The sequence below is a fragment of the Phocoena sinus genome, chromosome 6 (genome assembly GCF_008692025.1).
Source record: "Phocoena sinus isolate mPhoSin1 chromosome 6, mPhoSin1.pri, whole genome shotgun sequence".
NCBI lineage: Eukaryota > Metazoa > Chordata > Mammalia > Artiodactyla > Phocoenidae > Phocoena > Phocoena sinus.
Genome location: NC_045768.1, coordinates 13,733,899 through 13,760,473, shown reverse-complemented (window position 1 = coordinate 13,760,473; position 26,575 = coordinate 13,733,899). Strand labels below are relative to the sequence as shown.

At 52.5% G+C, this 26,575-nt stretch overlaps 1 protein-coding gene across 4 annotated transcripts; it reads right to left on the bottom strand.

The window, feature by feature from the left end:
• Positions 1 to 95: 95 nt before the first annotated feature.
• Positions 96 to 24,884, bottom strand: TRAF1 (TNF receptor associated factor 1). Of its 4 annotated transcripts, none has more exons than XM_032634827.1 (10): positions 24,746 to 24,855; positions 22,831 to 22,885; positions 21,251 to 21,656; positions 19,246 to 19,330; positions 10,625 to 10,690; positions 9,714 to 10,124; positions 8,056 to 8,233; positions 5,927 to 6,075; positions 1,975 to 3,883; positions 96 to 1,757 (listed from the first exon to the last, which is right to left on the bottom strand). In XM_032634827.1, exons 3-9 carry the CDS (start codon positions 21,388 to 21,390, stop codon positions 3,665 to 3,667), a joined length of 1,248 nt encoding a protein of 415 aa, XP_032490718.1. In that variant the 5' UTR covers positions 21,391 to 21,656; positions 22,831 to 22,885; positions 24,746 to 24,855; the 3' UTR covers positions 96 to 1,757; positions 1,975 to 3,664. The 4 variants fall into 4 exon arrangements, with proteins under 4 accessions (XP_032490718.1, XP_032490721.1, XP_032490722.1 ...); XM_032634830.1 differs by lacking the exon at positions 24,746 to 24,855 and adding an exon at positions 24,383 to 24,681; XM_032634831.1 differs by lacking the exon at positions 24,746 to 24,855 and adding an exon at positions 24,466 to 24,681.
• Positions 24,885 to 26,575: the final 1,691 nt, after the last annotated feature.

The window sequence follows — 26,575 nt, the reverse complement described above, 5'->3', positions numbered from 1 at the left end:
AAAAGTCCGTGTGTGTCTGTGTTTGTATCTACTGTTTCAAAAAGACATAGAAAATTTATTAAAATGTTTCTATCAGTACTCTCTGGACACTGGGCTCATGACTGATTTTTACTTCCTTTTGTATACTACATTTGTAGTTTTCCAGTTTTTCTACCATGAGTATGTGTCTCTTACAATCAGAAATGAACAATTAAAGGCATAAATAGTCGTCCATATGGCTCAGGGTGGTCCGAGGATCACCTGTGGACACCCCCAAGGAGGCCTGTGAGCCGCCAGGTGACAGCAAACGTTCCCTTTGCTGACTGTGCTCACGCGCCCCTCCTGGGCACCATCGGGGTGACGTTGTGGTTCCCACGGGCAGGCCCTCTGGCTGGGAGCAGAGGGACCCGTTGCCTCCCAGGGCTTCCCGTGAAGATGTGACTTCGTCTTGGCTGAAGACACAAAAGGAACTGAAGATTCCTCGTCAACCTAAAAGAAGGAAAGTAACTAGAAGAAAAGACCTGGCTTCTAATTCCACTGCCTCCCTTTCTCCCACCTGACATTAGGCAGGGCACCTGGCCTCTCTGGCCTCAGTTTCCCAGTCTCTAAAAGGGGATTACACCATGCTTATCTCACAAGGGTTTTGTGAGGATCCAATGAAACAGCAGTTTTGCCTGCATCTTGCCTCCCCTCCTCTTGAATCGTCTGTAAGAGGTAAGACATCAGGTGTTTGGTGCACTTAACGTAGAGCTTTGGTGGAAGGTAAATTAGTAACGGTTTCAAATCATCATCTCATCCTACTGTTAACAGCCTGAAAGGTCACACGCAGGTTGATCTGGGAACCTCCCACCCAGTGCTGCTACTTTCGGGCAGTTGGGACCACCTTAGATGCTTTCTGTGCTCCAGCCCATCCTGCCTTCCTGCCTTCCCCTCCGCGGTTCCGCCTCCTCAGACCTTACCTGAGGGCAAGACTGCATCCCAACTCTGGGTCTTTACTGTCCCTCACACCCTTAGTCTCTGCATCTCAAAAATATTTTAAGGGTGAGTTTACAGGCCACCTCTTCCAGGAAGCCCTCCGTGCTTCAACCAACGGATCTGAGTTCCTGTGCTGTCTCTGGGCCTCTCTTATGTATCAGTTTCAATGAGCTACTTATGCCTGTTTCACCCACTGCACTAAGAGTTTCTTGAGGGTAGGGTGCACATCTTACCGTTCCCCACACCCTAGGGGCCAGCACAGTATGTCTCAATAAAGCTTTACCGAAAGAATGGCTGCAGCTCACAGTGTCTGAAGAGAGTATGTGTCTTTTCCCATCAGATATAAGCGGTGAAAGGGACAGAGTGATATTTGTCCCTAGAAGTGCTTGTCCCACAAATCGCTTGTTACCTTAGTGAGTAGGGATGATTTTTCTTTTTGGCCAGGATACCAGCTTTGAGACAGATGTCCCCAACACTTGCTGGGCCAGACCTTTGTTTCTACACACATCAAGGAAGCAAGTCAGCCTCATGACAGGCTGTCAGCAGCGGGGACGAGAAAAAGAAGCCCTGACATGTTTGTAGCCTATCACGTGTGGCAAGATGCCATTACACTACAAAGCACTAGGGCTCGGGTATCATATTTGGGCCTCGTGAAAACTTTGTGAGCTGGGCAGGGCCAGGCAGGATGCTTCCCCGTGTTTGTAAATGAAGAGGCTGAGGCACGATGGGATACCAGGTCTGGACTAGGGGTGGGTCTGCGTTTTCTGATATATTGATCCCACTGGGCCGTGCTGCTCCGTTACCTCTTTTTTTTTTTTATGCGTTACGCGGGCCTCTCACTGCTGTGGCCTCTCCCGTTGCGGAGGACAGGCTCCGGACGCGCAGGCCCAGCGGCCATGGCCCACGGGCCCAGCCGCTCCGCGGCACGTGGGATCCTCCCAGACCGGGGCACGAACCCGCGTCCCCTGCATCGGCAGGCGGACTCCCAACCACTGCGCCACCAGGGAAGCCCTCCGTTACCTCTTATGTGAGCGTCATCCTCACAAACGCTGGGCTAGAGAGGCCAGGCAGGGCTGCTGACCCATTTCACAGATGAGAACCCTGATGGTGTGAGGCATGAAGCCCATCACAGCCTCGGCAAACAGAGGAAGAGTAAGCTGCAGGGAAGCCTGGTGGGGAGAGGCAGAGCGGGGGACCTGCCCTGCATCTCTGAGCGGCAACACGCAGCCTCAGGGTTCTGGAAAGACAGGCGAGGGTCCCTACAGGAACTGGTTGTGTAGGGACCTCCAAGGTGAGAAGACAAGCATGGGCCGCAGCCAGGCCAGGCCAGGCCAGGCCAGGTGGGCAGTGGTGCCCGGGCCTTTCTCCCTCTAGCCTCTCCTGCGTAGCATCTCCTTTGAGGTCACAGAACTCAGCGAGGGAGGCAGGCCGGGGCGCGGTTCCCCCATTACAGACAGAAGACTGAGGCAGAGAGGCATGTTCCTGCCAGCACACCAGCCTTGGATGCCACCTGCAAAACCGGCAGCGCCACCCAGAGCTCACAAGTCACCACCAACTCCCACAACCATACCCTTTATGAAAAGTGCAAAAGAGATTTAAAAAAAAATTCTTTCTTCGGTTTTATACATATAAAAGGTCAACACCTGTGGGTGGCTCAGCAGTCCTGATCCATCAACTAGAGATGTGGTTACCTTCGTTCAACGGGCGACACGGGATTCTGGAAATGGCCAAGAGTGGGGCCCCCAGGCAGGCAGCGTGGAGAGTCTGTGCCCCTCTCCTTCTCCACGCTCCCTCCAGCTGCCTCTGGGAGCTAGGGACCTGGTTTCACCTGGAGCAGGGGGAGGGGCGCTCAGCTGGGGGACGCGCAGGACGCAGGGCCTCTGCGTGGCTCCGCATGGAGGGCAAGCAGACTGCCCGGCCCAGGGTGGCAGGTGCCGTGCGGGTCAGCTCAGCCCACCTGGCAGTACTGAAGGTGAGTCAGGAAACTGGAGGGCATCGGGCTCCTGAATGTTTCCAGACCCCCTGCGGCACTAGGCCTCATCTGGCCCAGGAGGCCTAGAGTCAGAGAGTCTGGGCTGGAAGGAACCATGAAGGTCTTCAAAACCACCCCTCCCCGCATCTGATGCCCTCCCCGCAGCGTGGCCCCCTGGTTTTGCTTGTTCACCTCCAGTGCTGGGGAACTCGGTCCAGGATGGGACAGATTGAATTCGCACCGGCACCCTGTCACTTCCACCCCCTGGTCCTGGTTCTGATTCCAAGCAGGATGAGAGCAAGCTCACTCTCTGTGGCGGCCTGCAGAGGTCTTCCCATCCCTGGAGCTTCTTTGCTGAGGTCCCACACCTCCAGCTCCCCATCCACGCCCCAGCCTGGTCCCCACACCCTCCCCATCTCGGCCGGAGTCCATCTCAACATTCAGGGCCGGGTGGCTCTTGGGGCTCCAGTGCTGCACGGTCAGTGCAGGGGGATCAGTCCTGCACCACCTCCTTTGGGACCCTGTGCCTTTGTGGGCCCAGTCCAAGGTCCCGCCACACTAAACTGATAGCTAGCCACGGTCAATCTGTCCGCTCGGCTCACGTCACGCCAGCCCCGGCCCATCATTGTGCCTTGGGATCTTGGGCGCCAAAGGCAGGACCTCAGTCATCTTGCTGAACCCCCATCTGAGCGGGTGCTCCCTCGGGACCCGGGTGCGGCTTGCTCGGCCCCTCCTGCCCTAAGCGTCTGTCTCCACGATGCACTTGAGGAACATGGTGTCGTCCTTCACGTAGGCATGCTTGGGCGACTGCAGCTTGTTGAGGGGGAAGAAGAGTGGGCAGCCACTGGCCACATTGGTTTCGCTCTGGGGCCGCTGGAAGGATGCTGAGTTCAGGTCGGGCCGGAAGGCGTCGATGGCGTGCTCACGGTTGTTCTGGTCGAGCAGCATGAAAGTGACCTGTGGGGCAGGGGCCAGTGGGAGGTCAGGGACAGGGTCTGTGCCTGTCACCCGTGCAGCCCCTCTAACCCTGAGCTCACACTGATCAGGAGTCAAAGAAACACGTAAGGACCACACATGGTGTACAGGAAGAGCCCGGAAACGGAAGCACCTGGTACCGTGAGCAGGCTTCAGGGTGTCCTGTGATTAGAGCTCAGGTGTTCTAACAGGAAGGGGGAATTCAGATGCCACTGTCAGTTGTGGTTGGCTGTTGGGGGCTAAAGCGGGGACTAAGCCCGGACAAGGAGGCTGGACTCCATAACCCAAGATGTCCCTTCCTGCACTGAGATGTCTGTCTGATCCTTCAAACACAGCTGGACCCTCCCAGGCGAGAGCAGACAGGCCTTCCACTGAGCAGACGGCAATCAACACCCTGAAACACGAACCCAGCTTCTGGTCTGTACAGGGGCCCTGGGTGCCTCCGAGAAGCCAACGATCTCAAAGTGACACACAGCCTCCTCCCTGGCACACGTCACTGAAACGCCCATCGCCCACTGCAGCAGTCAGTTCTCAAACTTGGCTACACTTTAGAATTCCCTGGGAAGGTTTGAAAACTCCCGATGCTCACGCCTCACCATCTACGGGAGTGAGACCCAGTCATTAGTATTTTGAAAATCCCCCCAGCACACATGGGAACCACTGACCTACTGACTCATAGCCAGACCACTGCGGCACTACCGCTTCCACCCCACCTGCTCGCCCTTATCTTCCTCCACCCAGCTGAGGTGTGGAGTCCACACCCTCCCCTTGCCTCCCCTACTCCCTTGCTGCCGCCGTCCACCCGTGGGGAATCCCTGCCACACTCCCACCTCCGGCGGCCCTTTTAAGCGTTTTTAACAAACTTTATTTTTCAGAGCAATTTTAGGTGCACGGCAAAATTGAATGGAAAACACAGAGATTTCCGAGTACATGTCCCCACACGACCTCCTACACTGTCAACATCCCCACCAAAGCGGTACATTTGCTACAGATGATGAACCTATGTTGACGCACCATGTTCACCCAAAGTCCCCGGTTTAAGGTTCATTCTTCGCGTTGTACATTCTATGCGTTTGGACAAATGTACTTATCATTATAATATCATTCAGAGTATTTACACTGCCCTAAAAATCCTCTGCGTTCCACCCATTCATCTCTCCTCCCCTCCATGAAATCCTGGCAACCACTGATCTTCTTACTATCTCCACAGTTTTGCCTTTTCCAGAATGTCATATAATTGTAATCATACAGTATCTAGCTTTTTCAGATGGGCTTCTTTCACTCAGTAATATGCCTTTAAGCTTCCTCCGCATCTTTTCATGGCTTGGTAGCTTATTTCTTTACAGCACTGAATAATATTCCACTGTCTAGATTTACCAGAGCTCATTTATCTGTTCACCTACTGAAGGACATCTTGGCTGCTTCCAAGTTTTGGCGATTATGAATAAAGTCGCTGTAAGTATCTGTCTGCAGGGGTTTTGTGTGGACGTAAGTTTTCAACGCATTTGGGTAAACATCCAGGAGTGTGATTTCTGGGTCACATGGTAAGAGTATGTTTAATTTTGTAAGAAACCGCCAAACTATCTTCCACGGTGGCTGCACCGTCTTACAGTCCCACCAGCAGCGAGGGAGAGCTCCCGTGGCACCACATCCCCGCTTGGGACTTGGGCCATTCTAAAAGCTGTGCAGAGGATCTGCTCCTCCTCCCCTTTTCCTGAGAATGCCGTCAGTTCAGGCCAGCCCCACAGGACCTCCTCCAAGAAGTTTTCCTTATTCACCCCCAACGTGAACTTCATCTCTACACGTCTTCCAGGGTCGCTGGTCCAAACACTTTAGCTCCTAGACTCAGAATGCAGCAAAGAGCCTCGGCTACTAGATGTGAACTCAGGCTCTTGTTTTATGAGGGAAAACTGACAGCACGGAGGGCAGAGGATCTGCCGAGGTCACACAGGCGAGTTCATGGCTAAATCAGGATCAGGACCCAGGTTTCCTCCATCCCACCCCCACTGTCCCCCAGGCCCATACCTTGTTCCGGAAAGGCCACGGCAACAGGGCATCATACTCCCCTCTCATGATCACGATGAAGAGGGACAGGTGGGTCCTCTTCCCCGTCCCGTCCCCATTCAGGTAGAGCCGCAGGCACAACTTGTATCCGTACTTGGCAGTGTAGAAAGCTGAAATGAGGAAGCCAGAGTCAGCGCCGAGGCAGCTGGAGAGTGCTGGGCTTTGCAGATGAGGAAACTGGGACTGACAGTTAGGCATGCCCAGGTCATGGCTCAAAACTACAAAATCAGGACTTCCCTGGTGGCGCGGTGGTTAAGAATCTGCCCGCCAACGCAGGGGACACGGGTTTGAGCCCTGGTCCGGGAAGACTCCACATGCCGCAGAGCAACTAAGCCCGTGCGCCACAACTACTGAGCCTGCGCTCTAAAGCCCGCAAGCCACAACAACTGAGCCCGCGCACCACAACTACTGAAGCCTGTGTGCCTAGAGCCCATGTTCCGCAACAAGAGAAGCCACCGCAATGAAAGGCCCGCACACCGCAACGAAGACCCAATGCAGCCAAAAAAAATAAAATAAAATAAAAATGAAATCTGGGGATGGAGCTCAGCATTCTTCTCCGTTATAGAGCATCAAATCTTGGAGATCATCTGGGCTGGTGGCTGTCAAAGGCCATCAGAATCACAGATTGCCCCTGGAGCTTCTGACTCAGTAGTGCTGGGGTGAGGACTGAGAACTGGCATTTCTAACAGGGGATAGAGATGCTGCTGGCCCTGGGATCACACTTCTGATTTAACCAACCTGCATTTTGTAGTCGGGAACCCAAGCCCAGCAAGGGGAAGTGGCTGGCCACAGTGTCACAGTGTACTGGGGGCAGAGACAGAATTAGGGGCCAGGCCTCCTACCTCCCAACACGGACTTCTTTCCGCTGCCCTAGGCCAAGCGGTTGGGGTCTCCTGGAGGCTGGGAGAGAGTGCGGTGAATCACAGTGCTGCCGGCCACCGCGGGCAAAGGCCCCCGGGATGAATCATCACCTGGTCATTAGGCACGGGGGCCTGTGGGCTCTCTCCCTGGGCAGCTGAAAGAGCCATCTGAGTGTGGGTTCCAGTAGCCTTCACCATGAGGGCCCTTCTGGGAGGGGCTGAGCGGGGACAGGGTGTGGAGGGTATGCGGGAAGGAGTGGAGGAGGGACAGGCTGACAGTCTGACTCATCTGTGCCCCTTGTGTTTTGGTAGAACAGGAAGCCAGAGACACTGCTTGCTTTTTCCCTCTCTGGAAAGAAGCCAGGACAAAAAAGCTTACGTGTAGGAGGCGAGGCCACCCCCTGAAGGGGCTGTCCCTGTTCCTGAGGAAAGGGGGCTGGCTTTGGGACCCAGCCTGCTCTGTGGTGTGGGGCAAGCTCCCATGCCCCTCTGAATCCCAGCACTGTTGACCTTGGGTGTGTCAGAGGAGCAGATGGCCAGGAAAAGCACGGGGCTGGAGCAGATGTGAGTGGTGGTTAAAACTGCCATCGGCAGAAATCCTCCTTAACGACCCACCCGTTTACTTAGAGGCACGCGAGTGAGGCCAGGGGAAAAGCACACAGGTCTGAGCACAAATATACACGTTATTACACAGACAGCTATCAGTTAATTAGGAGAAACAACAACCGAGTAACTGCCTACTTCATGCAAGACATCGTGCCAGGCCCAGGGGCCCCAGAAACGACTAAGAACTGCCCCAGTGTACACAATACTCAATCACGTGCTCCCCACAGTGGTACACAGAGTTCTCCACTTGTCTTATTTCAGACCACGGGGTCTCTGAGGGCGGGGCCCCATGGTATTTACCTGTGAAAGTCACCCTGGGCTTCCCTCGCATCTACACAAACTTTGGTTCACAGCGCACTCTCATTCACTACCGCTATCCACGCAACGTAGATCATTTTATTCCTAGTTGCAGACCGTGACGGATGTCCAGGGAGGCATGCCTGGTGCAAACAGCCCCTGATCCACGCGGCTGAGCGGGGAGGGGCCTACTACCTCCGCGGGCCTGGTAGGGCTGGGGGCCCGAATGGACACTGGTCTAACTGGACGCAGCCCGCCTGTCAGAGCGGAACCCCCACCCCCGCCCGCCTCCCCCAGCTGGTGTCTGTGCCCCCGGGGAGGCCTTACCTGGGGAGAAGAGGCTGACAGTCCTGCCGCAGGCTGACTCATGGCACCGCCTGGTGACACTGGTGACCTTCCATAGGAACGTGCCGTCGTAGGAGGCCTCTTCCATGAGGCGGAAGCTCTGCTCCAGCTTGCCCAGGGCCTGGTCTTTCTGGGCCAGGGTCTGCTGCAGCTCCATCACCTGGGGCGGGGAAAGCCCATTCAGCCAGGGGCACCAGAATCCAGCTTGGCGGTGGGATGGGGACAGTGGGATGTAGAGACAGAGCTGCCCCCGAATTTGCTTTCCTTGCCTCCCTCAGCCACGTGCATCTGCCTTTGTACATGCCGTCCCTCCTGCCTGGGATTCCTTTCCCTTCCTTGTCCACTGGCCAACTCCTGTTCGTCCGTCAGGAACCTGGCTCACAGAGTTCTTCCTCTGCAAAACATCCACTGCCCTAGCTCAGCTGGTATCTCTCTTTCATCTTCGATCTTATAGAGGCTTTACAACCATCTGAGATACATTTTTCTGCCTTTCCAACAGGATAGACGGTCTCCCCTATCAACGGCTGGGCCCATGCTCATTTTATCTGTGTCCATGCCTTGCACAGTGCCTGGCACGTAAGAGTAGAGCCAGGAAATTCGTTAATGAACTGAAGACACAGTCACTGCCCTCGGGGAGGCCATCACCTTCCAACTGGGGCAAGAGTTACATAAATAAATCCTTTACTTCGCCACCCAAACCCAGTGCCTGGCTCTTCTGGTAGGATCCTCCACTGACATTTGAAAGAATACAAATTTTTTCTTGGGTGTACTCAGGTAGGGAAGTCAGGAATGGAAGTGAGTGTCCTTAAAGAAAACTGAAGCCCTAATTTTACGGATGGGAAAGCTGCAGTCCTGTGATTTGCCCAGATCTATACAGCAAATTAATGGTGGACCTGGAACGAAAATCCAGGCCTAACTCAACATGAGATGGTGAAGTAATGTTGCTGCCCCCCCAAAAAGCAACATTAACATTGTGACTGGTTATATTAAGAAAAGTATAAACTCTGGAACAAAGGAGGGGACAGTCTGGTGCAACCAAGAACTGTCAGATAAGTGGATTATCTGGTGGTTTGACACCACCACTCTGAGTGTGTGGAATCCTTTAGAGGCTAAGCCAGCACATATGAGGACAGCATGAAACGATGTGCTCTGATGAAGTGGTGAAGGCACTGGGGGTGTTTAGCCTATAAAAGGAAACACTCAGGATATTATTACTGACTGCTCATCTCTGAAGGGCTTCCATGGGGGCTAGAAGTCAGATGTTTTGGGGGCCCCGAGGGGCAGGGAAGACACAGGAGGCTGATTTTAGTTAAGTACGAGGGAGAACTTTCTAGCGGTGCAAAATGTCCAGCTGTGGAATGAGATGCTTGGGGTGGGGATAGTCTATTGCAGAAGTTTAAGCAAAGGAAAGGAAGCACTGGACGGGGGAGTTTGACCTTGACTATAACTTCTGACTCTGTCCTCTTCCTAGAAGGCTGTGGGATGCAGGAGAGATACTTTTGAAGGAGGAGTGACTGGTCTGCACAGGGAGAATGCTTAGCAGGAAGGCTGGTCCTCTGCTCTGGAGACAAGATGGGGTGGCGGGGCGGTGGGGGGCGGCCCTGAGCTGCCTTGAGGGTAAACGTGCCTCCCATGCTCACCCTCCGTTCCAAGCTCAGGATGTGCTCACGGCCCAGCCGGCTCTGGTGGATGGAGGCGGCCAGGGCCAGGTGGGAGGCCTCCACCTCCTTGTTGAGGACGGCGACAATGTTCTCAAACACGCACAGCTTCCCCTCCAGCTCAGTCAGGAGCTTCTCCTTCATGAAGTGCTGCAGGGCCAGCTCCTCCTGGCTCTCGGAGCAGGGGGCCCGGTAGCAGTCCACCTCTAGGTCCCCAGCTGCCTCCACAGCCCCCTGCAGCTGCAGGTCTGACAGATTCCGCTCCAGGGCCACGGGTCCAGACCCCAGGCCAGAGCCCAGCTGGGTCTTCCACTGTTTCATGAACCCTAACAGCAGGTTCAGGTGGGTAGCCTGGGAGGTGACCTCATGCTCCTGCATGAACTTTGGGCCCCCCTGCCAAGAGAGTGGGGCTGATCAGTGAAAACAGAGGGGGAGGGAGGACCAGGGAGCAGTGGAGAGTCCTGCCACCAAAGGTTGCCAAGGGAAGTCATATCCATTCACCTGGCCAAGGGAAGTGTACAGCAAGAGGGATTCGGAGAAGGACCCTGGCATGAGACATAGCCATGATGAGCTGTGTCCATCCCAGCCTCCAGAGCAACAATTCTGCCATGCCCTTGAGTGCAGTGATGATTCAGGACCATGGAGAGAGGCAAAGGGGGTTTTTGGGGGTGCGGGCGGTGGTCATTTTTGTGATGCTACAAATGCCCAGGTGAGACATTAAGAAGAACTCCCCTGAGTACAAAGATGATTTACTAGTGAATTTGTTGCTCGGAAAAGTCATGTAAGGTACATCCAGAGGCGTAGCTTGATGTTGTGGGAACATCCCGGAGGGGCTGATGGGAAGGTCTGAGACTGTAGTATACAGATCTCCTCTCTCACACTCAGATGCTTACCTTGAAGGCGCAGCCAACACCTGCAAAGGGACACCCAACTCCAGCCTCAGCCACCTCGGGGTGATCCTGGAAATAAGAACCATGTCACTGGATGTTATGGGGCTCCCAGTGGCACTGGGGCTCTCTGCAAAGCACCAGCATCCACCAGGCATAAGCTGGGCTGGGCCACAAAACTCTGCACATGCTGTTCCTTCTGCTTCAGCCGTCCTGTAACCCTCCTTCAGAACAAGAGCAGGGCCCCTGCTGTGCTCCTGGGAAGCGCTGCCACCTCTCCTGATGGGACATGTTCCACTCAGCCCTGTAATCATCATTTACTTTTTGGTTGCCCCCACTGGTCTGGGGGCTCTGTGAGGGCCTCTAACAAGCAACTTGACAATACTGTTAACCTATGTATAAGTCTGAGGAGTTTACAAAATGCTTTCATAGTCATAATTCTTCCTAGGGCCCCTAACAACACTTGGGGATAGCAGGGTAGGTTTTTTGTTCCCATCTGATTGATGAAGAAACTGAAGCTCACAGAGGGCCAGGGATTTACTCAAGGAGGAACAGCTAGGAAGCAGCACAGCTCCAGGGATCTTCCTACCCCATGCCTCTATCTCTTATCAAGAGTAAGTCCAGGGCTTCCCTGGTGGCGCAGTGGTTGGGAGTCCGCCTGCCAATGCAGGGGACACAGGTTCGTGCCCCGGTCCGGGAGATCCCACGTGCCCCGGTCCGGGAGATCCCACGTGCCGCGGAGCGGCTGGGCCCGTGAGCCATGGGCGCTGAGCCTGCGCGTCCAGAGCCTGTGCTCCGCAATGGGAGAGGCCGCAACAGTGAGAGGCCCGCGTACCGCAAAAAAAAAAAAAAAAAGGGTAAGCCCAGGAGAGACTGGGAGAACATTTTTTCCTAAACATAGACCTGGAAAGGGCTTATATCCAGAATATATAAAGAACGCTTACAATTCATTAAGACAAACAACCTAATACAAAATGGGTAAAATACTGAACAGATACTTCACAAAATAAGATACACAAATGACAAGCCTATGTAAAGATGTTCAACATCACCAGTCATCAGAGAAATGCAAATTGTAACGAAATGCCACTGTCCACTCACTAAATGGCTAAAATTTACAAAGAACGAGAATATCGAGCTTTGGTGAGAACGTGGAGGAACTGAAACACTCATAGGCTGCTGGTGGGAATGCAAAATGGTACAATCGCTTTGGGAAAATCTATGGAAGTATCTCATAAAGTTAAATCATACATACGTAAGACCGTGCTTATCAAGTTATCTGACAACACACACATTCCACTCCTAGGAATTTACCCAAGAGAAAGTGAAAATATGTTCACGGCAGCTTTACTCCTAAGAGGCCCACGCTGCCAGCAATCCAAGTATCCATCAACTGGTGGATGGATGAACAAAGTGCGGTATATCCGTACTCCAGGACACTACTCAGCAGTCAGATGGACTAAATTACTAATATGTGCGATAACATGGAGGGACCTCAAAACATGCTAAATGAAAAGAGTCAAACACCAAAGACTACATACTAGGATTCTATTCTTACAAGATTCTAGAAAAGGCAAAACTATAGTGACAGAAAATAGACCAGTGGCTTCCTGGGCTGCAGCTGGGGGAGACTGACTAAACAAGGGCACAAGGAAGCTTTTTCTGGTGCAGAAACATTCACCCTCCTGACTGCAGGTCACACGTATACATTTCCCGGCATTCATCAATCTGTGCACTTAAAATGAGTGAATTTTATTACATGTAAATAATATCTTGATTTTCCAAGAGCTTTGTTGTTGTTTTTAAGAATAACCTCATGGGGTGATGTGAAGGGAGATTTGGATGAAAGGAGGGGAGGACAGAGGTCTTTTGGGCTGAGCAAATACAAAGCCACACTAGTTATTCTCTAATAGTAAAATAAGTGAGAGCTGTGGGCTTAATGAGTACAGTTGGTTTGGGACACAGAGCACAGCCCAGCAAAAGGCCACCCCCCACTTTGCCCCATTGCCCCGGGCTTCAAGCACAAGTTGCTCCCAACAAAGAATAGAAAACAGATGTTTTACTGGGGAGGGGTGTGTAGCCTTGTCAGGGAGACTGCAGTGGCCTTGGAAAGTGCCCTGTGATGCAGCCTCTCCCAGAAGGTAGTTCCTGACATGAGGGAAGGATGGAGGGCCTGAGGCCGGGGAGGAACCTGGCAAATGCACGAGGGGTCATCTCTCGGGCCCTGAAACTCCCTATGCGCCCATGATTCGAATCCTCTGCCGTTCTAAGGGTATATGCTTGAAGTGAGAGTCAGAGGGAAGTAAAAAGGTGAAAGTGATAGAACTAACGGTGGGAGTCCAGAATCACCCACAGGTGGAGAGGCACATGTTCCTTTGGCATCTGAGCCCTGTGGTGTGTCTGTGCAATGAAAGCCCACGCAGGCTGGCAAGTGCCACATGGGTGGAGCGGGCATCCTTATTACCACGTACAATGGGAGTGGGCTGGGACCAGCCTCTCGTGTCTGGCAGAGGAGGGGCAGGGGGTAACTTGAGAGGCCGCTGGTGGCCAGCCAGGCTTCCCAGAGTCCCACCATCAGTCACTCAGTCTCTCCTTCCTTGGGGTGCTTTCCAGGGTTAAGGGGGTGGGCTCTGGAGCCAGCCTGTCAGAGTGCAAAGCGCATCTCTGTCCCTTCACACACTATCTATGTGGCCCTGGGAGAGTTATTAACCTCTCCATGTCTCAGTTTCCTAGTCTGCAAAGTGACTATAATAACAGAACTCCCCCTTATAGAGTTATGGTGAGGATTAAATGCCATAATATATGTAAATTCTGACATGAGTGACCTATTGTGCTGTAACAAAATACCACAAACTTATTGGCTTAAAACAACCCCCACTGAGACTTCCCTGGTGGCACAGGGGTTAAGACTCCACGCTCCCAATGCGGGGAGCCTGGGTTCGATCCCTGGCCAGGGAACTAGATCCCACATGCATGCCGCAACTAAGGAGCCCACACACGTGCTGCAACTAAGGAGCCAGCGAGCCACAACTAAGGAACCCGTGAGCCGCAACTAAGACCTGGCGCAACCAAATAAATAAACAAACAACAACAAAAAGCCAACCCACATTTTTTGGGTTGGCCAAAAAGTTCGTTCTGGTTTTTCATGTCATGGGAAAACCCGAACGAACTTTTTGGCCAGCCCAATATTATCTTACAGACCTGGAGATCAGAAGTCCTAAAAGTGAGCAGGATTGTGCCCCTTCTGGAGGTCCAAGGTGAGCATGTTTTCTTGTTTTTCCAGCTTCTGAAAGCCACCTGCACTCCTTGGCTCAGGGTCCCTCCCTCCATATTAAAAGCTAGCAGCACAGCATCTTCCGATCTCGCTCTGATTCTGATTCTCTTGTCTCCCTCTTTTGGGGGCCCTTGTGATAACAACAGGCTCACCAAATAAGCCAGGGTCATCTCCCCACCACAAGATCCTTAATTTAATCACATCTGCAAAGTCCCTTTTGCCATTGTTATGGGCTGAGTAGTGTCTCCCCACCCTGAATTCATATAGGGAAGTCCTAGCTCCCATGAACATGACTGTATTTGGAGACAGAGTCTTTAAAAGAGGTAATTAAGTTAAAAGGAGGTCATTAGGGTGAGCCCTACTCCAATATGACTGGTGTCCTTAGAAGAAGAGAAAATTAGGACACAGACATCCAGAGGGAAGATGATGGGAAGATGCTGGGGGAAGAGGGTATCCACAAGCCAAGGAGAGAGGCCTCAGAAGAAACCAACTCTGTCTAGAACTTCTTGCCTCCAGAACTGTGAGAAAACAGATCTCTGTTGTTCACACCACCCAGTCTGTGGTACTTAGTTACGGCAGCCCGAGCAGACTAACAGAGCCATGTGAGGTAACATATGCACAGGTCCCGGGGATTAACACGTGGGCATCTTTGGGGAGCATCATTCTGCCTGACGCGGTGCTCAGTAAATGTTACCCATGATTAGTAGAAGTACTATTATTAGCAAAATTATTCCTGTGGATTAAGCAGTGCCCTTGGGACATCTTTTTCCTTTTGCTAATGGCTGTCGCATACACGCGTCTCATTTAATCCTCACATCTCAAACTCTTAATAACTAATTCTGTAAAACCCTATTTTCCCACTGGAGGTTCTGCCTCTCGTGTAGGCGAGGAAGCTGAAGCTGAGATGGCCGGTGACTTGCAGGATGCAAGTTTGGGGCAAGGCTGTGGCAGAGGCCAGGGGCCTGGAATCTACGTCCAGGGTCCTTCCTCCCCACCAGGAGTCCTCACCTTGACTAAAGGGTAGCCTCATCTGAAGTCCAGGGACCGAGGGGACTGGAGAGGGAAGGGGCTGGGGTCGCAGAGGAGGAACGGGGCATCTGTCCTGAGCCAAGCCTGTGCTTGTCTGGTGCCACAGAAGGCCCCTGTGTGAGCGGTCTCATTGCTTGCAAACTGCTAAAAATAAAATTCGCAGTGGAATTTCCTCTGAGGAGGAAACAGAGAAAACAAAATCCCAGCCCTGAGGGAACACTTGTCCTTCTGTCCACGTCCGAGAAGTCTGGGTGTGTGTGGTGTTCCCAGCTTCCCTGCTTACCCAGGCCCTTTGTGACGGGGTCAGCAGAGAGCTCCATCAAAGGGTCCCCACTTGGGGACCTAGGGGCCTCCGAGAATGTGAGTGTCAAGAGGGTGCCGGGAGCATGAGAGCTGCCTCCGTGAAGCTACTGCACAGAGCGGAGGGTCTGCAATGTGCCAGGCACTTCCCACGCTGCTGTGCTGGGCACTGAGGCTGGCCAAGGTCTGGGATGCCAGGAGGGGCTGTTTTTGCTTGGGTCTCAGCTAGTGCTGAGGGAGAGGCACTCGACAGTGACAGGGTAGACTCGGTCCGCTCGCTAGTTCCTGCCCGCCTCTGTACCTGAGTCAGTTTCCTTTCTGGCAATCTCTGCTTGGCTCAACTGCCACCTCCTCCAGGAAGTCCTGCCTGATTCCCCTAGTTGAGAGTAGTCTTGCCCATTCCTGTTTCCACAGCATTTGGTGGATTCCAGCACTTAAGGCGGACTGTGTATTTAAACCTGTGTAAAACATTTGGGGGTGATCCACCATCTGGAGGCAGTAGAGAGAAGATGTCAGCAGCCTAAGGGGCAGGAGTGGGAGCCTGGCTCTGCCTCCACCTTTGCTGTACGACTGGTGCAGGCACACCTCTTCACTGAACCTCGATATATTACCCACTGGTGAAACAGGGGTATCACCACTGCCCATGACACAGGATGTCACGGGATCGATAAGGTTACAGATGCAATTGTCAAGCTCAGAAGTGTAAGGGGGTTCATTTCCAGGCATTGCATTTCCAAGCACACAGATATGCACAGAGGCTGAGGACAGACTCAAGATGGACGTGGTCAGCGTCCTTCCACAGACTCAGGACGGCCTCAGGGGACAGGAGGCTGACTGACTTACTTTTTGTGGCCCCAAGGGAGACAGACTTCAGCTCAGTACAAACAAAGAGGAAAATGGTACAACAATTCGTTCCCCATGGTGGAAGTGGTGGTTTCATGCAGTAATGAGCTCCCCGTCACTGGAAGGACACAAAGCCACTTGGCAGGAATCCAGTACAGAATGGAAATTGGACTAGACAGCTTGACCTCCTATTGTTTTCTGATTCTAGAATAGTTTAAGGCACTCTTGTAAGCCACTGGCAGCAGCTTGCTTTTGACCTTCCTGAGTGACCTCAGAGGGAAGCGAGTGAGAGAAACAATCCCATTCACAGGGTCTCAGGCAGACAGAATTGACTGCTATTTCCCAGCCACCGGGTCGTCCCCTACTTCATTGTCACTTCTGTAGGAAGGTCATTCTAGGCAAGAACCAAGTCTCTAACCAGGTCAACAGTTATCCTTTAATATCTGCTTCTTACATGAGCTAATCGGTCTCGGGCTTTGAGCACTTCTTAGAGAGACATTAATCTAATGAAGTCAGAGGAGGAGGACAAACTGATAAGCAGATGGCATGGAAAGTGTCGCAAGAATGGGCACCTCGGGGCTTAGCTCAGCTGGTCTCCGGCCCGGCCTGTCCACCCCACCTTCACTTCCCAGGTTTCCCCAGATGCGCGAACTGCAGAATCACCACGTATGCAAAGTGTCGATTTATAATCAGCTGCTTTCCTTTGGTCAAAAGTCCCCCCAAAGTTCCCATTGGGTCAGAAGCTGAAGGAGTCCCTGGTCTTTCCACTTGTGGCTTTGTGCAGGTGTCAGACCACTGGCTCACCCCACCCCCCAGCTTTCCACTGGGGGTGTACCCTCCTCCCACTCTGTAGCCTGTTTCAGTGCCTGTAATTCCATCATCAGAGTCACTTCATTTGGTTTAAGGCAGCAAGTTTCAAACTGTGCTCTGCAGGGCCCTAGGAATCCCCAGTGTCTCTGAGGGGCTGGGACAGGAGAAGGAAGTGGGGTAACCGAAAGGACAGGGCTCCAGGCTCCCCTTTAATCAGAACGCTTCTACTTTCATCTGATTTCACATTAACAAAGATGAAAAAATTAAGACTACTGGGTTGAGAGATATTAAAATATCTCATCTTCATGTTATCTAAGATTTGTACAATGAATCTGTATTCATTTTGTTAAAAGGCAAGAATAAAACACGTCAAAACGACAGCCCTGATGCCTTCGGGCAGGCAGGTGCCTTAGAAAGCATCTAGCCCACGTCCTCTCTTTCGAGGGCGGAGTACAAAGATCTCAAATAGGGAGGCTTGGAAAGTTATTCCATGGGTGTTAATCCTATTAGCTCTTAACCACATTGTAGAGTATAAAGTTCTGGGGAAATGCACTGGATCCTTACTATTATTCCCTTGACGACCTGCGGGGGGAGAGGGTTGCTGACAGGAAGACAGGAAAGCCCTCAAAACCAGCTCTGGTGGGACAGGAAATTCCTCCAACTCTCCGCAGGAGAGGGGCCAGAGCGGAGAAGGGGTAAGGAGGCGTGGAGACCTGCCTGCCTCTGGTTCCACAGCAGGAGGGAGAGCCGCCCTGCCAGCCACTGACTGGCAATGGGACATTGCAGATGCTGGAAAGACCCTGCACAGTCAGTCTAGCATCTTCACTTTACAGGTGGAGACAGGGGAGTCATCTCAGCCGTGCACTGAATTATAAAGCCATCCTCAGACACCAGTCTCCTGACCCCTGGGCCATGGTTCGGGCAAGGGTGGAGCTTTGGTTGAAAGGAGCCGGTGCCTCACAGTGTGGACAGTGCTGGTGGCCAAGTTGGCGAGACCCTGGTCATGAGGGAGCTTTGCAATGAGACGCCCCTGTGGGTGTCGGGGCCCATGTGTAAGAGGGGGTTAGATTTACAGCAGGGATTCTTAAAGCTTTGGATTCACAGACCAATACCAGTTTGTTTGCTTTTTAAATTAGGAGATGAACATAAAGATTGCCATTTTAAAATTTTACTAAATAAAGGCTTTACCCCCGAATTCTATCACCTATCACAATCATTTCCTTTATACAAAGACATGAATAGGAAGGGCATCATCTCAGAGTAAAGGTTGACTCTATAAATGGAAAGAATTTACTTTTATAAGAAAAACTCATAACAATTTCCTTATTTTTTTTTTTTTTTATCATTTTTGTCATGAACTGGTGGGAATGAACCAGTGCTGGTCAACAGGTGGGAACCTCTGGGCTGGACAGATTACCTGCGAGGGTCCTTCTCCAGCTCAGAAGGGCTGGGGTTCTAAACTGATGCCTGAGGGTATCTCTTTGGCCCCTCACACTACCAAAGTTGCATCTTATTCCTGGAAGCACGGTTTGGCAGAGCCGGAGAAGTGAGATGAGGATGGCCTGTCCCTGTCTGAGGGCAAACAGGGCCAGAAAGAACTGTCTAGGTCAAGAGTTGGCTAACTTTTTCTGTCAAGAGCCAGAGAGTGAATATTTTGGGCTGTGAGGCCTCTGTTGCAACTATTCACCTCTGCTGTTTCAGGACATAAGCAGCTACAGGGACTTCCCTGGTAGCACAGTGGATAAAACTCCACACTCCCAATGCAGCGGGCCCAGGTTCAATCCCCGGTCAGGGAACTAGATCCCACATGCACGCCGCAACTAAGAGTTAGCATGCACGCCTGCTGCAACTAAGACCCGGCACAACCAAATAAATATAAATACATAAATAAATATTAAAAATAAAAAAGCAGCCACACGCAAGGCATATATACATGAGTAAGTTGTGGCTGTGAACCAATATAACTTTATGTAGGGACCTGGAAGTTTGAATTCCTTATAATTTTCATGTGTCACAAAATCTCATTCTCCTTTCAATTTTTAGAAACCTTTTAAGTGTAAAAACCATTCTTTGCTCGTAAGCCGTACAAACAGGTGGCAGGCTGAGTTGGGCCCGCAGGCTGTGGTGTGTTGACCCCTGTCTAGATGCTGTTCTCACCCTGAGTCTGTCACGGGTCGGCCAGGTGGCTTGGGGCAAGTTGCTTCCCCACCGCAAATGTCAGTCTCCTCACTGCTGACAAAATGAATTCAGTCTAGACTCAGACAAGGAAGGAGCCACCTGGCAGGGACTAGGTGGGCAGATACCTACTTGGCCTCTTCCCCTGCCAACGGAGACAACTGACAGACAGTCTTTCCTGGCAGTGCCAACTTACCTGCTCCTGAGACAGAAGGCTTCCTGGCCTTTCAGATGGTGTGTCATCCCCTTTGCATTTGGGACAGATCCGATCGTCACCATTCCTGGGGACACATGAACAAATGCCACTGAGTGAGGCATTCACGACTCCATGGCACCAACCACCGTCCCCAGAGCTCCAAATGCCTAGCCCTTGCCCAGTGTGGCAGCTGATACCAATGAGCCTGCAGCTCCACAATCCCAGACCCACCATTCCCAAGCCAATGTTTTCCTGTAGTTTGCAGTGAGCTTCTCTGGCAGCCAAACCTGATCTGAAGTGACTAGAGGCTATTCAAGCCCCTACTTATCCCACTTAGTGTGAATATTTATGTTTGCAGAAATATTCATTGCTTGATTATAAGGTGCATCCCCAATTCCCGCTGGAAGAATTACACAGTAATGCACTGACTTGCTTTTCTAAAATCTGAAAAACTTCTCCATTCCAAACTACATCTGACCCCACGGGTTCAGATAAAGGATTGTGGATGTGCAGCTATATTAGTTCTTCTCAGCTTCCTCTATTTTATTTTGGTCTCTTATTTTTAGTAATTACAGATGACCATGGCCTCTCAGAATAAGAAGGGGCCTCCGAGAACACCTAGCCTGAGGTTCTTAACCAGGAGTGGGTGCCGGACTCTGAATGGGGTGACACATGGTCCTATGTGCTTTAACAAAGCTCCCAAGCGATCCGGTCCTCAGTGAGAGCCACGGGTCAGGCCCATTTTACAGGAAGGAGAATGAGGCCTCAGAGGACGTATGGATCCACCAAGGTCGAGGGAGGCAGGCGCAGAGCTGGGCAGAGCTCTTCAGGCCTCAGGCCTGGATCCCTCTCCCGCCTCTGCCAGGTTTTGGAAGGACAGCGAAGGAAGCCAAGAGACCCATTGCAAAAGCCTGAGATGAAGCCAGGATGGTGAAACCAGTCGAGCTTTGCTCCTCCCCCCACCTGCCGTTCTCACCACCACCTCTCTCCGCCTTCTCTCGGCCTCCTCCTTTGTGAAAACATTGGAACTCCTCAAGCTTGCCTGAGAAGTTTCCCACCTTCTTAAACTGTAAAGTCCTAAACAAAGGTCAGGCTGGGGGTGCACGGCAGTTTAAGAACACATCTGCCAGGAAACTGACCTGCGGCAAACTGACCTCATCTGTCCATTAGGCCTCACTGTCCTCATTTGTAAAATAGGGTAATAATAGCACCCACCTTTCCAAGGGGCTTCTGGAGACACAAGAGTGCTTGGCACACAGTTGGTACATAATAGTTGCTTAAGGTGGGATACTGACGATCATATTGATGTCACACCTCTCTGAGTTATTTATATTTTACATATAAATATACACATATTTTAATATATAATATACAATGTAAATTATATACGTATATTTTATACACATGCAAAATGTGTGCATTGTATATATTTATATGCAAATATATACATATTTTATATATACATCCATAAATGTATAATATATGAATACAAAAAATATCTAGTCCCCTTTAAAAGCATTCCCAGCAAACAGTCTGAAGTGATGGGTGATACTGTGGAAAAAGATCTATTTGTACAGCAGTTTGTCATTTACCAGGGAGTTTATATTCATTATTACAAGGATTTTTTGGAATGTTATTGACTGGGCCTTGTAACAATCCTGGGAGGTAGAAAATCACTTTACAGGCATTTTACAGACAAGGAGGCTGAGACATCAAACAATTTGCACAGGCCACACAGTAAGTAGCCCAGCTGGACCCAGAGGCTCTCCCCCAGACCCTGGATGGCCTTCTGCTAAGGGAGCTGACGTCTTTCTGTGGCTACTTCTCCTCCCACCAACAGTCAGACGGGGCAGTGTCCGGGACCCTTGAGGAACAGGTGTGGAAGCTGAGGCCAGAGAGGTGAAGTCACCTGCCCAAAACCACAGCTCCTCTCACCCCCGCCTCCCATGAGGGGTCCCTCCCTGGCACCTCCTTCCCACCCGCCTCTTCTCCTCCGACCCCTCACCTCACGTTCTCAGAGAGACAGACGGCGCAGCAGAGGGGCCTGGGCTCTGGTGGGTCCTGGCAGACGGTGGGGGGGCACCCAAAGGGGAACTCGTTCTCATCGGGGGCCGGGTGGCGGCTGCTGGCCGAGCCAGAGGCCATCTCAGGGTCCCAGGCTGGCTGGTGGGGGGCCCCTGTTCAAGCTCCTCTGGGGAGGGGACCAGCTCCGTGGAGTCTGTGCTGGGAGAAGAGGTGAGTGCTGGCCAGGCCACCCTCTCTGATGTGCAGGAGTCTGATTTTATCTTCTCGCTGGCTTGTGCGGTTCAACGTCACAGCTGAGTCACAGCAGGGATGAGACAGGAATTACCCTTTGTGGTGAAAAAAATCCCCTGGATGGTGACTGCAGGCTCTAGGAGTGTCCAGTCATTCTTTTGAGCAAGAGGGAGGGGAAAGCAAGTCAGAGAGAAAAAAGAACCGTGTCACGGACTTTCAGGAACCACAGTTAAGAGTTTCCCCAGTCGGAGGACCTCAGGCTGCCACTGGCTTCCTCCACTTCCTCCCCAGGGGACAGGAGCAGAGAGAGCCCCAGTCGGTGACTTGTCTATGTTCCCTGGAACCTCCGAGCAGCCTAGGATACTCGGTGTGGGTGTTCACTGCCCCAGTGGAAATCCCCAGGGTTCTGGAGTCAGGTCCAAAAATGCAAGATCTGTGCATATTAGCTCTGCCCTGTCCAGAGTATCTTAGGTAAAAGTCACTTTTGCACAGCGGGTCTCGGTTACCCCATCTGTTTAAAAAAAAAAAAAAAAAAGGAATTGCAAGAGGATTATCTCCAAGACTTCTCTGGGGTCTAAAATTCTGGGACCCCATGGCCAAGGCCAGCAGGAAGGCTTCTGATGGCCCAGCCCTGCCCATGGCGTTCTCCATCAGTATGTGTGACACCTGGCCCTCCCCTCTGAAGTCCGAGGCCTCAGGACCATGGACTGCTCAGGGCCCTACCTCCACGGCCCCACTCAGGAAGTCACAGGTGGCCACAGACTCAGATCAGGCGCCACCACTTCCTGGCCCTGAGAAGAACAAAGGTCTAAATAAATACAAGGTCATGAGGAGTTGGTCTCAGCTGCCAAGTGGGACGCAGATCCATTGTTGTGTGGGACGCAGATCCATTGTTGTGTGGGGAGCATGGCTCCTGGCACATCTACCATGCCCCAGGCAACATTTTCCTTCCTATTCCTTAGAGCAACCTGTTAGGAATTCCGCAGGCACGTGGAGGCACAGAGGAGCAAGATGCCTGGTCCAAAGTCACACAGCACCTGGTGGTACAGCACGATGACCACCAGGTCTGTGGGACTCTAAGCTCTGTGTTCTTCCTCCCATTCAAGAGAGGCAAAAACAAGGCAGCTTGGTGGAGCCTACAGAGCCCAGGATGGAGGTCAGAGCTTCTAGCCTTTGTTTCCTCACCCACCAAATGGAAAAGATGATCCCTCCACATCTTTCTATTCTGCTGGGCTGCTACTAGGGGTTTTGCAAACTTTCATAGTAGTTTCAAATCACAGGCTTCGAGGTCTGACAGATCTGAGTTGGGACCCTGAGTCCATCACTTACTAGCTGTGGGTCCTGGGACAAGGTCAGTAACTTCTCTGCACCTCAGTTTCTGCATCTGCAAAATGGGGTTAATATTAATACCTACTTCACCTGAGTTGTAATAACTAAATGAGATCATGGGTGAAAGCATGGCATGGTGCACGGCCCAAGTGAAGTGCCCGAAAAACTTTGATATTGATGATGGCCACAGCCCTTCCAGCTCCTCAAGGTCACGAAGGAAGATTAAAATGGTAAGTTATGCTTATATAGTGTTTTCACATCCATCGACTTTAGATGAGCCTCACAAGTGGGCAAGGCAGGTCAGACGTTGTCCTCTGACCCTAGTAAATTCAACTGTCCACCTTCCCGGGAGCGATGCTGAGTCTGCCTGGGGTCACTGGCAAAGAGGGCATGGCACCCTACCCTACTGCTGCAGTGGAAATCAGGACCTCCACCCTCACCTGGGCCAGCCCTGACCTGGCCCTCTCAGCAAACGACCTTGAGGCCTACTTCGGAGAAAGACTATCAGAAAGCCACTCACTTAACCACATACCCCAAACCTGCAAACTTCCCTGCGTCCCCTCCTGCTCCCTCCTTCCCTAGGTTTGGCACAGGAACCCAAGATTTCTCTCTCCATCCAAGTTCTTCGGTCCCTTTCTCTCTGCTCCCTTTTCTCTCCCCTCTGTCTTCAATGCCTCCCAGCTCCTTCCTATCAGCAGCAAAATATCGCAAGCTCCTCTAATAATTACAAGTGAAAAGTAACAGGTGCTTTTAGTGCCGTGTTAAGTGCTTTTACAGGCACCATCTCATCTAATCTTCACGTGAACCCTATGAGGCAGGTATTGTCATCTTCATCCCCGTTTTACGGAAAAGGGAACTGAGGCACCAAGAGGTTCAGCGACATGCCCAAGGACTCCGCAATAGTGAGTGGGGACTCGGGAGCCCTGAGCCTGTGTTCTAACCACACATGGTGCTTTAAAACGCCCTCTACCCTCATTCCACATTCCTCTCCAACATCTACACCTTCTCACTTTAACGTAACTCCTAGAAAATACTGTCTACACGGACGCTCCGCTTCCTCACTCCAATCTCCATGGAACCATCTCCCCAAGGTTCTCAAGGTCGAGGGTACCAAACGTCCGGGGCTTGTCCCAGTTTCTATCCAACCAGCCCTGTGGCCAGCACCTGACACGCCTCTTGGCGCCTCCTTTCCAGTTCCCTTCCTTGCTGTGGCTTCCTGTACCCCTTCCGTGCTCCCCCCGGCCCCACTTCTGTGGCTGCTCCTCCTTATGTCTCCTTGACCCCCTTCTCTTCCACTCTGAACCGCCATCAGCCCCATCTCTGCGTCCCCCCCCCCCCGCGGGCCCCGAAGACGCGGAGTCTCTGCACTGTACACCCGCGTCTCCCCAGCCTTCCACTTGTCCTTCGGGGCGCAGCTGGACCAGGCCCCACTTTCCCTGGGAGTCCCGGTGGGCCGCCCCAGGATGACGTTGGGCTCCCAGCTTTGCGATCCCACCGCGTCCCTCAGCCGGAGCACAATCACCCCCCGCCCGGCTCAGTGATGCCGGATGACCTGTCCGTGTCCCCCAGCCCCGTTCCCCGCGCGGGCTGGTGACGGCCGTCTCGCCACCGCCACATCTCCGGATGCGTGCGCACCGATGGGAGAAGAGCGGCGCCCGCGACTATTCAAGGATGAGCCCCCGCAGGGCTGCCCCGGGCGCCCGCAGGAAGGGCGGGGGCAGCAAGTCCGGGGCAGGGCTCTGCAGCCGGGATTCCAGGTCCCGGAGGCGCGCGGGGAGGGGGCCCGCACTTGGGCAGCCCCCGCCCCCGCCCCAGAGAGCTGGAGCCGGGCTGTCCCGGGCGGGGAGCGCTGGGGCGGCGGCCGGGAGCCCCCGCAGTCCCGGGGTGGGTGGGGGCGGGGTGCAGTGCAACCAACCTTGGCGCCGCCGCCGCTTCCCAGCGGCCCGGCGGGAGCTTCCGGTGGCGCGAGGGCTCGGCCCAGGCGACGGAAACCGGGGAGGGCAGGCCCGGGGCCGGTTCCTGCAGCCGGAGCCGCCTTTCCGAGGCGGCCTCGGGGGCGGGGCGAACGCTGCCCGGATGGGGAAACTCGCCCCGCGGCGGCATCCACGGCGTCGCAGGCTCTGTTTTTCTACCGAAGACTGGTCTTCCGTTCTCCTTCTCCCCGCGCGAGTTCCTGGCACGAGTGTGGGACTCAAAGTGTTCGCAGACTAAACGAACACGGACCTGGGACTTGAACCCCCATCCTGTCCCCTGCCTGCCTGCAATCCCGCGTGGGGTGGGGCGAGCAGCAGCAAAACCCAAGTCTTAGCCCTCTTAGATTCCTGCAAGGTCCTAGCACAGTGTCAGGCTCGTCCAAGCTTATTGGGTTGGAGCAATCAGCGAAGAGATGTACAGAGCGGTTCTGAAGGCACGGGGCTTCCACAAAACTGGGTGTTTTCAGGAACCGTTTCTGGTTTTGTCTAAACACACACACAGCCACTTATTCCCTATGAATTTTGTGTATATCAATCAAAATAGTTATGGTACTTAGTGTTGGGGTAGAATTTTTGTCTAAAAGGTACAAACAACCTTTATTTTTGCGAATTTGATAAAGGCTCCTTCTCCATCAGGACCTAACATCTGCAGGACTGTTAGCTGAGGAAGGAGTGAGCCTGCCTACTTTGTTGGTTTTGTTTCCTTTCTGTGGCTCAGAGGCACCCATTACATTCTCTGTGTATTAGGGTCCATTTTTTGTCTTGACACCAACTGGAGTTGGGAAGTGTGTTTTACTCCTTTGGTTTTGTTTGTTTTTAACCTGGGATGTATTTAAGCCTCTCACTCACCTGGGGCAGAACTCCCAGCTTCTGCCTGAGGAGCTGATGCTGCAGGATAGAATCCTCCTGGAGAAAGGAGGGCCTCGGTCCTACCTGGAGGAGAGGCGCCTGCCTGCAGACAAGCAGAGGGGCTCAGGGGCCTCCAAGACAGGCAATCTGTGGGACACTGACCAGAGGTGGCTTCTGTGGTCACATTCAATTCTAAGAGAAAAGGATTTAGAGCTTTGAGTCTCTGATTTAAAAATTCATTGATTCTCAGTGCAGTGGGACCTCTAAAAGCCCTTCTCTGCTCCCACCTCTCTCCCACCCGCCCCCTTCCTCCCTGCCCCGGGCCAGTGTAAGTGAGCAGGCAACCTGACTTTACTGTCTTCATGTGCCACATCCTGTTTTCAGATTAATGAGCTCATTTGGTGGAAATTTACCAAGGGAAATAGTTTAATTTTGGAAAGTACCAAAAACTTATCTGTAGTCACTCGACTTATTTTTGGGGGCTCTTGAAATAGAGGGGGCATCACCAGGGGACCTCTGAGCACCTCAGCAAGTGGCAAACCTGCAGAAATCGAAAGCGGAGCCCAGTGAGGCTTAACCTGACTCAGAAGGGAATCGAAACCCTTTGGAGACCACTCATCTCTACCCGGTAGAAAAAAAAAATTTTTTTTCCCAAAAATAAGTTTAAGAAGAAAAATAGTCCATCTGGCTAAGGCCTAAGATCTGGTGGTATGAACCTGGGGCCATGATTGGGGAACAAGAAAGCACACACAGGGAAGTAGGGAATGTTTGAGCCTCAGCAGTCCCACTCACATCCATAATCTGCTCTGCTTGTTCTACAAAGCACCAAAAGGTGTCCATTCTCCAGTTTTGCCCCAGTCCTTCAGCTGTCAGGCTCTCGACGTTGAAGTTGCCTGCTAGCCTTGTAGCCTTTTGAGCTTGTG